The sequence below is a fragment of the Anguilla rostrata genome, chromosome 17 (assembly GCF_018555375.3).
Source record: "Anguilla rostrata isolate EN2019 chromosome 17, ASM1855537v3, whole genome shotgun sequence".
NCBI lineage: Eukaryota > Metazoa > Chordata > Actinopteri > Anguilliformes > Anguillidae > Anguilla > Anguilla rostrata.
In genome coordinates this window covers 15,338,557-15,348,806 of record NC_057949.1, presented here as the reverse complement: position 1 = coordinate 15,348,806, position 10,250 = coordinate 15,338,557, and the positions used below count along the sequence as shown (strand labels likewise).

The window sequence follows — 10,250 nt, the reverse complement described above, 5'->3', positions numbered from 1 at the left end:
GCCAATGGGGATGCTCACGTTCCGGTATCACGCCCACAGTCGAACCTTCGAAGTTCAAGACCCAAGAAGAAGAAGGAGACACTGCCAGATATAAACTGTAGTTTAATTAAAACACCATGTGGTAAATTTTAATTTGTGCACATTCATGTCGTATACCTTTCACCACATACCACTGCATAAGGGAAGGCCAGGTCTGTGATGTAACAAGGGGATACTGCTGCACTGTGGGGGTTGTAGTCCAGTGTAGTCCGACACTCAGATGCTCGTTAATTTTTATTCGTGGACCGATTTCAGGAGCAGCCCGGGCAGTGTCTTGTCAGCAATGTTTAACCTCAGTGGGGCCCGGATCGTTCTTCAGCACAAGTAAACCCGGCCTCCGTGTCCTTCGCAACCTGGGGGGGGGAGATTTGGGTCACGAAATGGGACGGGAGGGAGGGAGGGAGGGGGTGGCGTGGGGGAGCAGAATGCATCGCCGTGGCGACGGGGGGTGTGGGGGGAGGGAGGGGGAGACTCACACAGGAGGCTGCTCCAGAACGAGCCGCGGGTGGCGTTCCCGGTCACCGCCCCCGCCTGGGCGGGGTTGCGCCGCACTGTTGTCACGGAGAAGCCGTCGGCCCCGGTCACCTCCACCTCCACCACGTGAAACTCGCTCAGCCTGAAAAAAACAAGGGAGGAGGAGAAAGAGGGAGGGCGTATGGGAGAGAAGGAGAGACCGCAGGAGAGAAGAGGAGGCGAGGAAACACTTTGAACATTAGAGATATTTACTGCCTTTGGAACGGGAGTCAAGCGGACTGACTTCTCTCGGATGACTCAGATTGCTTCATGACATCCAGTGACATCATGAGTGATGTCACAGTTAGCCTAGCATCCTACACAAGTGTGTTTAATGTCGCCCTTTATAACATTTAGCCGTTAGCCAGGTGGCATTGTTGGTTAATGTCACATTTTGGCATGAAATGCTGCATAAGAAGGTGTTACATCACCCTTTATAACACATGACATTTGCTTATGTATGATTTGCGAAGCCATTATGTCATGCCATATAAAGCCTTTATGAAAAACACTTGTGTTTAAAGTGTGACTGATTTAACTGCATTATGAACAGTGCTATCATTAATTAGGAGGCCAAACACCAAGGGTGTGTAGCAGTCCTAGTGTTTATGCTGGGATTATTATCTTTCTTCTCACTTTCCTACTTTTTCACCCCTTTCCCATGCTCAAAAACTCAAGAAATTTGGCAGGCATATCCCACCTGACTGCCAATGCATTATGACGTGCGTGCCACCAATTGCCCCACCTGCAAAGTTGGGGCAGTTAGGGCAATTTTTCAACAGTGAAAGATTATTCTGCCCATCCCATTTCACTGACATGCTCCAAATTTCTTCGCTCAAGGAACCCAGTCTGCCAGATTGGATTTTCCGCCAGTTAGTATTTTTTGCAAAACAAACCTTCTCCTACAACGTTGGTCCGATTCTCACCAAATTTGGCATGCGTGATCAACAGCATGTCCCTGTGTAAACTGAAAAGTAAATTTGAATATCTCCAAAGATCACACGCTTCTCATCATATGAGAATATATGAGAATGACGACATTTTTTAAAATTTGTTTTGTCATCTGACAAAAGCAGACGAAAAACAAAAACAGATGACAAAACAAACCTAAAAAGATTAAGCAAAATAGAGGAAGACAGAAAAAGAGTGGAAGGTGATTGGGCAGAATGATTGGGGTGGGTCACATGACCCCCGTGGGGACAGGAAGTGCCTGTCTGAGCCTCACTTTGTGTCAGAGACGATCTCCCCCGTCACCCCGGCGAAGCCCAGCGAGTCGGCCGCGATGGCGGCGGCGGCCATGGTGTTGACGTTGTTGGGGGCCAGAGGGCAAAGGTCAGCCACCGAGCCTTTGAAGAGCACCCGTCTGCCCTCCCCTTCCGTCCAATCAGAGAGCAGGTCCCCTGACAGCCTGAAGCAGGAGGGGTGTTTGGACATGCGGATGGAGAGAGCCTGAGAGAGAGAGAGAGAGAGAGAGAGACGGAGGGATAAAGATGGAGGGAGGGGCAGCGAGAGAAACACAGAGAGCGAGAGAAAGTGTAAATATTAGCCCTGTCTATTGCAGGTGTTTGGGCATTCATAAGGTAAACTGACAGGGTTCGAATCTAAATGGGCTGTGATTGCTGTTCCTTTTACTGAACATGCTCTACAACCTTCTGGCAGTCAAAGAAATTATAAACCACATGCTGAGGTTTGTGCTGACAGCCTTGCAAACATACATACGTGCTTATAACACCATTCCTGATCTGAAAAAATATGTCCATCCTCCACTGACCCTCTCAGCTTATCCCACACCGCTTTAAAAGGAGTCTCACTTTTAGTGCCCCGCTATTGTTCAGCCTCTGGATGTCCTGTCCGCCCCACAATGCACCGCTGGGCACGTAGAGCGTCTTCCCGTGGCGTGCCGCGGCCCGACGCAGCTCCGCGTCCACCTGCGGATTGGCGAGGGCGGTGGGAGAGCCGACCTGCGAGGAGAACACCGCCGCCGCGTCGGTTAGGCCCCCCCCCTTTTTCATTCATCGCCTTCAAAAAAAAAAAACTCACGATCTGACAAGAAGGGACACAAAGACACCAAAGCGGCTCGCGGCAAACCCATTAAAGCGCAAAGCACTCCACGCCGGGACAAAAAACGGCCTCATAAATATTCACGAGAGGCGCGACCCGTTTCCCGCGTGCTTTTTTTTTTTTTTTGTTCGGAAGACAAACCGTCCTTCGCATGAAAGCGAGCGTCGCTTTGAGGGTGTTTTTTTTTTTTGTACGATCGCATTCATTCGTTTCGAGGTGGTCCTCGTCCGCGGCGACAAAGCCGGACGACAGAAGAAGCGTCAGATCTCCTTTAAAAAAAAACACCGATCGGGCCCAGACGCGGCACACGTGCCGCGCGGTTACCGCCGGTAACTATGCCAACCTGGATAATTATGCACCGCCTGAACGAACGAGCGAATGAATGAATAGGCAATGAGCGGCCGACCCGCGCTTCCATCGGTCCGATCCCACCGTCGCCCGGATAGTCTGAGCTGGGCCGACAGAGAGAGGGCGAGAATTACCAGGAAGTGAGCCCTGGACAGGAACTGCGCCCCAAACTCCTTGACGATACGGGGGTGACACACTTCCACGATCACGTCCACAACCCTGAAACACACGCGGTGGCTAGCTGTAAGAACGATGCAGAACACATGTGAGCTGTGACACTGTGTCTGCAGCCGTTTACAGTGTATTTCACACAGAAACACGTATGCAGATGTGGATGTGTATATGTGTGCGTATTTGTGTTAAGCATTCAGTATACTTGTGAGTGCATACATACTGGCATGCATGGCTGTCTGTATTGCCTGCGTGTTGTTTGTATTTGTGCGTATCACATTTGGTTGTGTGTGAATATATGCGTGTGAGGGTGTGTGCTAGCGTGACTCAGTGAACTGGGTGAGCTGGCGTGTGTGTGTGTGTGTGAGTGTGTGTGTGTGTGTGTGTGTGTGTGAGTGTGTGTGTGTGTTTGGGTGGGTGCGTGTGTGTGTGTGTGGGTGCGTGTGTGTGTGTGTGTGTGAGTGTGTGTGCTGGTGTACCTCTCAGTGAACTGGCTGAGCTGGCGTGTGTGTGTGTGTGTGTGTGCGTGCGTGGGTGCGTGCGTGTGTGTGAGTGTGTGTGTGCGTGGGTGCGTGCGTGTGTGTGAGTGTGTGTGGTGCACCTCTCAGTGAACTGGCTGAGCTGGCGTGTGTGTGTGTGTGTGTGTGTGTGGGTGTGTGCGTGTGTGTGTGAGTGTGTGTGCTGGTGCACCTCTCAGTGAACTGGCTGAGCTGTTCCAGGATGAGTTCCTGTGGAACGGATCCCCTCAGTCTCTCCGTGTTTCTGTTCCACACAAACGCCAAACTCAGACCTGCGGCTGCCCCCTCCCTCTGAATCCTCTCCACCAGGTACTGCCCTGAGAGGGGGAGGGTGTGGGGGGGGGGGGGGCAACAACCTGAGCACATGGCCAAAATGGCTGCACATGAAACCTCATATCACTGGGCTGACCATTCTTTCCTTTGTTAATGCCTTTCAACAGACTAGGTTACCGGAAAATTACTGGAAAAAGTGCAAATGTGTATGAGACAGAGAGAGAAAGAGAGTACAGTTTGAGGTTTTACTCAAAACTATTCATTTACAGATGTTTACTCTTACATTTCTACTTTCACAAACACAATCTTTAAATTTGCGTCATTTATTTCTTAGCTTTTTCGAAACTAGTATGTTTTTTCTTGTAGCTTTTAATCTATTTGAAAATGATTAAAAAAATGTTTGTCCATTGACAAAGTAAAAGTTTCTTTGTAATGCAAATTAAATTTATTTAACACAATTGAAGTGAAAGAGAAGAAGGAAAAAAAAGGGGTTGTGGGGGAGGAGGCAGAAAACCTTATTGATCCCAAATCCGTGTTTTACAGAGGTAAAAAAAAGACACGGTGAGAGATGAGTGGAGGAGAGGAAAGAGCGATTAACACACAGGAGAACGAAGATCCTCATCACTAACCTAAATGGCCGTACCCCACAACTCCCACTTTCACCAGCTTAGACTTCTCAGCCATAACTCTTTAGAAGGAAAAAAAAGAAGAAAAAAAGGTATCAGAAGCAAGGTCCAAACAATTCCACCCATCCATGCACGGAGCCTGTCTGCTGGGTTAGCACAAGACGTCAGGCTCCATGGTAGCGTGCCTCTGTGGAGTAGCCTAGCATGTGCAGTATTAGCGTTTGTTCATATTCTGAGCTAATTCCACTCAATAACTTTCTCTTCACCTCTGCTCCATTTCCCCCTCTTATCTGCAGCACCCGCACCGTCCGTTAGCTAATCTATATCAGTGATGCTGGACTTTGTCCCCCACCAACAATACACACCCACCCACACCTTTAAGGTAACTGCCCCTCTCCCCCTTTCATAATTATCTATTATGCTACAGATTCACGGACTCACCAATAAATTATTCTCCGTCCGACCTCTTTCCCTCTGCGGCTCTGCTCTAGCTTTGCAGTGGATTGTGGGATAGAGGAGGTCAAAGTTTAACATTGAATGAACTGGTTAATTATTAGTTCATGTTTCGTGCCAGTGTTTTAGAGTTTTGTGTTTTACTGTTATTTGTGGATAATTCATATCCATGTTTAATAAGAAAACATTACTGTTTAAGTGATGTAACTACTAGAATTTTTTTGCCTAATGTATATGTGTAGGCCTAGGTCAGTTAGGCCTACATTATAAAAATATATCTTTCCAGCTTTCCATCCATGGGGATCCAGTATATTTAAATTCTTTGATTGTTAATATAGTTTCCCTTTTCATGACAATGGGAGGCCATTTTGTTAGCATTTACACAATTTAAACACACAGCAATGGTATCAAGACAACATTGACTTATTTGTGAATTGAGAAACTTACTTGAAATATACACAACATACAGTATAAGAAATGTGTTGAGCATTATATAATTTATATAAAAACGATGCATCAATGACTAAAAAGGTGTTCAATTACAAGTTTTCTATTTACCTGAGCAGAAAACCTACCACGTTTTCGAGAACCACGCCCCCTGCACAGCCTCCGGTTCTCACCTATATTTCTGAATGCGTTTGCCCCCTTGGTGGCTGAACTAGCATGGTGATTTATATGGGCAGGTATGTCAGAAAAACTTTTATCCAAATACAAATATTGTAATACAATAGCCTGCATGAAACTCGCAGCGATTCACTTCGCATCTATTATTGGCATTCGAGAAATGTCACGCACGAGGACCACGCAAAATCATACTTTTATATCGACCGTTAGCTTTAAAGAGCACGGTTTTTTTAAACAAGCAAACTTAGCAGACCGGTGTTATGAATTTCGGTTCAGTTTTGGCGTATCAAGTTTGGTTCTTCATGTATTCTTTATTCAGGTGAAATCAGCTGCAATAGTGGTTCGTATCCATATGTAGGCTATCACTTGATACGCACTACCTATGGATATATACGTTTTTGGCGCGGCATGTCTTGCCTAACGACCCGTTAGCTGTGATAACGTTTACCATTAAGCACGGCGTCTCGCGACTTACTGCTTTAAAATGTAACGTTATATTGTCACTTGCCTTCAGAGAAACTCTTGCTGTCCTCATATGCAATTGTGACACTTGGATCGCTAGTGATGGACGTCATCTTATCTCACCTGATTGACGACTGAGGTCGGGTAGCGCTGAAAGCCATGACTCACAGAATAATCACAAATCAGAATTAAACCGGGACTGCGGGAGTAGAGGTCATCAGTGATGCCAGCGCAATTGACTGATAAAGCTCCTCTGTGATTGGCAGTCAGCAGTCCAAAGTCCTTAGTCCAAAGACTCAGAACGGGGACCCACTAACACAAGTCTGACAGTCTCCGACGCTATAACACAGAAGCACAGACTGGAGAGACTCGCTTGCGGAGGGAGTTTTGGACGGAGAGAAGGAACGGGGGAACAGGTCATTCTCTGACCACGGTCCGAGGCAGGGTGTGACATGGACATCCTTGAGACTGATGCATACGACCGAAGACAGCGCAGGAACTCGGTAAGACGCAACCTTCCTTAAAACTCATCTGAAGACTGAACTCCCAGAACTTGTGGCCAGATTTTGTGAATACAGTACAACAGTGGATTATCGGTAAAAGAAAAAAGGGAGCGTGGTGCAATTTCACAACAAGTATTCCTCTCAGTATGAAGACTGTGTGCTGATGTGTTTGATAGATAAGAGATGGGTGGGGGTGGTAGGTTGGGTAGAGAGTTTACTATAGTGTACTGTAACTGGGTTAAGGTTTGTGTAAAGACTGCGTGTCTATCTGTGCACGCAACCATCACATTGCAATGGCTGGTCAATGTAACTCATACCGTGAAATAATCAATAAACCTACAATTCTCCCTCTCCTCCCCTCCCTCTGTCAGTCCTGCGTTCTCTTTCTCTTTCTTTTACCCTTCTTTATCTTCAGCTCCTTCTATTTCTACCTGTGGATCCCCCAGAGTGAGCCGTCCGTCTTCGCCGCAGCGGTGAAGTCCGGTCCTGTGCTCTCATTGGCTGCTCTGGTGCTGCTTTACAACGGTGGGCGGAGCTTCTGGGGAGTGGCGGGCGGGCTCCTCCTCTCCGCCTGCGGGGACTGCTGCCTGATATGGCAGGAGCTGTTTCTCCATGGTAACGACCGCACACTCGCTCCGGATCAGCGCTGGGCTGTTTTGCACTGAACTTCGTTGGCGCGATTGATCTGTGTACGCTGTGGTTTCAGACAGTTGTGTGAAAATGAGTTTCCACGTGAACCAAAAAAATCCTATCTGTATTTGGACCTGCCGACGGGAGCCAAAGTTCGCGTTCTTCTTTGGAGACCGAAACCTTCCTCACGCAAGCCAGTGACTGACAGAACTTTGTAGGCCCCGCCCATTTCAAGGTTCACGGAGCCTCATTCCCTCAAAGCCAAATTTTAAGTCTGCGCTTCACCTTTTACCCCATTGAGCTTTGCACGTCGTTTAACAGCCACAGACCGTAGCGTATGTCTGACTAGAGAGGGCCAGTCTGGCCGGCAAATTAAGCCGTTTGCGATTGGCCCGCGCCGCGTGCGTCCGTGCCGCGCCCGACGCAGAATTCCAATTAAATCCCAGAGGCGGGGAGAGCTCGTCGACCGTCAGATGAAAGAGAGGACGTCGCCGGGCGGGCGAGGCGAGGCGAGGCAGCTATTATCGGCTCAGATTGAAACAGGCACATGAAAGGACGCACACAACGGGTCTTTCCCGACTGTGCCGCTTAATCGCCATCTGCTTATTCAAGCAAAAAATGTTTCGGGATAAAAAAATAAAAAAAACTAAAAAGCAGGGAAAGCAAGCCGGCGCATCCTAAGTCTCTGCTTCAGAGCTTCTGCTAAACGAGTGTGACGTTTCGACGCGCACGTTCTCACGTCTCTCTTGGTTTTTCCCCGCAGGGATGGCCGCCTTCGGCTTGGCGCACCTCCTCTACTCCTTCGCCTTCCTCACCGACCGCTACTCCTCCCCGTCCTCCTCCTCCTCCACCACCTCCTTGTTCCTGTCCATCTTCCTGTGGTTGACCGGGGCGGGGACGTACTTCTACCTCCTCCCCTTCTTGCAGAAGAGAACGGACTCCGCCATTTTGATTCCGGCCTTGGGGGCGTACATGGTTCTGATAGTAGCCATGGTGACCCTGGCCCTGCACACGCGGCGGCCCGCGACCGCCGTGGGGGGCTTGTCGTTCCTGGTCTCCGACCTGACGCTCTCCCTGCAAATTTTCGGGGTGGTCGACCCCTTTGCGGAAGGCAGGGCGGTCATCATGACGACCTACTACCTGGCGCAGCTGCTGATCGCCGTGGGAGACGTGACGGCAGGAAGTGACACGGGAGACGGGCTCAGGAAGAGGAAGAGGATGTAAGGGTGAGCAGAGGACTGAATGGACTCGTGTGACGAACCGGCGTAAATGGGCTCAATACGCCCCCCCCCCATCCCATCCAATCACCCCCCCCCCCCCCCAGTCCCGCCCCGCCCTACCAGCCTGCAAGGGGACTCATAAAAGACCCCCCCACCACCACCACCACCCCCTCTAAATCTCACAGCTAGACTTGTACAAGATTCACAAGAATGTCCAACCTCAGATTAAACACTAAAACTCAAGATTGGGTTCAAATAACCACCGCTGTTGTCATTCACAATAGTTTAAAAGTGTAAAAAGATTCATTGTTTCCACGCTGTTTTAATCACTGCGAATGCCAGGGTGACGCTGCTCGTTCGCTGCAAGCTTCTTACTGAACGCTTGTTTACTGTGTGTGTGTGGAAGCGAAAGCAGCTTGTGACCAGGCTGTCAGAACAACACGTTCTGAACGGAGAGCCCGTCCAACAGTGGAGGAAAACCACTTCCTGTTCATAGCGGTAAGAGCAGACATACTGGCAGTCATGAAGCAGTGACAGGGTGGATCTTCTGAAACTGTAGGCAACTAGATGGCACAGAACACACACAACATCACACGTACAGGGTAAAGTCCAAAAGCATTATTGGTAACTCAGTCTCGTGCAGTCTAGCTATAGACAATTTTTGGCAAATGTTCAATTGACATTCGAGGGAAATATTAAGAAATGCAGCTGACAAACGATTGCTACACCCTGGAAAACCTCTGAAATTGATACTAACTTTTAACATACTTTTTCCCCACATACAGCAATTCTTCAGATACCCAAACTCTGGATAAGAGTTTGAGCAGATAACGGTGAAGCTGTAAAATTGAAACTCAAATGAGAAGCTAACTCAGGTTAGAAAATAAGCAGACGTGTATAAAGCTATTGAGCCCGGTACTGTTTTAATATTTTAACTTAACTGTGTCCAATATTGGAAAAGTTGCAGGGTTAACATTACTCAGCACAATAAAAACTGGATATGGTGGCATTTTTGCACAGAATGGCTTATTAAACTGGAAAGCCCTGAGCCTTGACTGAATAACTTGATGGAACAGTTTATTTTGCACAGGAACATCTTCAGTATTAAACACTGATAGTGTAGCCTACATTTTACTCTGAGAGTCCAATTCTTTTGGACTTCAATTAGCTGAATTAGCACTGAAAACTTTGATGTGTTCTCCACAAAACACTTGACGCTGGTCACCACATGCATTCCTGAAGCAAAATGATCACATTCCATTGGCCCATTTTCTTGAACTGAGATTTTTTTTTCTAGAAGGTTCTTGATTACTATTTGTTCTAGAGCAGTGGCTTTTCCAGGTGCACCTAGCACTGAACATTCATTTTTGTTAATGCAAATGGTCTGTCAAGGTTTTTGAAACTGTGTTCGTATTTTTCCACTTTTAACTCATTGGTTCATTGCCACTTGCTTTGTCTTTGAGCTATAGAACAAACGGTTGGGTGGTGGTGGAGTGCATAGCGCTGTTGCCGCACAACAAGAAGGCTCTGAGTTTGAATCCCGGCCGAGGCCTATCGGAATTTGCAGGTTCTCCCCATGTACACTTGGGTTTCATACCGCAGTCCAAAAAACGTGCACGTTAGGCTAATTAGAGACTGTAAACTTCCTGTAGGTAAGAGTGAATGGTGTGTGCGCACTGCGATAGATAGGCAACCTGTCCAGTGTGTATTCCTGCCGCTCACCCAATGCATGCTGGGATAGGACCCACCCCCCCCCCCCCCCCCCCCCGCAACCCTGACCAGGAACAGGAGATTTAGAAAATGGATGGA

General features: G+C 48.1%; 2 protein-coding genes across 6 annotated transcripts; one reads left to right on the top strand and one right to left on the bottom strand.

The window, feature by feature from the left end:
- Nucleotides 1-85: 85 nt before the first annotated feature.
- aspdh (aspartate dehydrogenase domain containing) lies at nucleotides 86-6,351 on the bottom strand. 5 transcript variants are annotated; one of them, XM_064314595.1, is made up of 9 exons: nucleotides 6,212-6,351; nucleotides 4,991-5,040; nucleotides 4,553-4,611; nucleotides 3,823-3,967; nucleotides 3,096-3,180; nucleotides 2,364-2,513; nucleotides 1,778-2,001; nucleotides 516-655; nucleotides 86-392 (listed from the first exon to the last, which is right to left on the bottom strand). In XM_064314595.1, exons 3-9 carry the CDS (start codon nucleotides 4,605-4,607, stop codon nucleotides 355-357), a joined length of 837 nt encoding a protein of 278 aa, XP_064170665.1. In that variant the 5' UTR covers nucleotides 4,608-4,611; nucleotides 4,991-5,040; nucleotides 6,212-6,351; the 3' UTR covers nucleotides 86-354. The 5 variants fall into 5 exon arrangements, with proteins under 5 accessions (XP_064170665.1, XP_064170666.1, XP_064170663.1 ...); XM_064314596.1 differs by lacking the exon at nucleotides 6,212-6,351 and adding an exon at nucleotides 6,131-6,153 and having other exon boundaries at nucleotides 4,991-5,036; XM_064314593.1 differs by lacking the exon at nucleotides 6,212-6,351 and adding an exon at nucleotides 5,578-5,596.
- A 97-nt stretch (nucleotides 6,352-6,448) lies between these two features.
- On the top strand, nucleotides 6,449-9,448 carry tmem86b (transmembrane protein 86B). The gene is made up of 3 exons (XM_064314598.1): nucleotides 6,449-6,591; nucleotides 6,963-7,206; nucleotides 7,985-9,448. The coding sequence occupies exons 1-3, from the start codon at nucleotides 6,541-6,543 to the stop codon at nucleotides 8,443-8,445; spliced, it is 756 nt and encodes a 251-aa protein (XP_064170668.1). The 5' UTR covers nucleotides 6,449-6,540; the 3' UTR covers nucleotides 8,446-9,448.
- The last annotated feature ends 802 nt before the right edge of the window (nucleotides 9,449-10,250 follow it).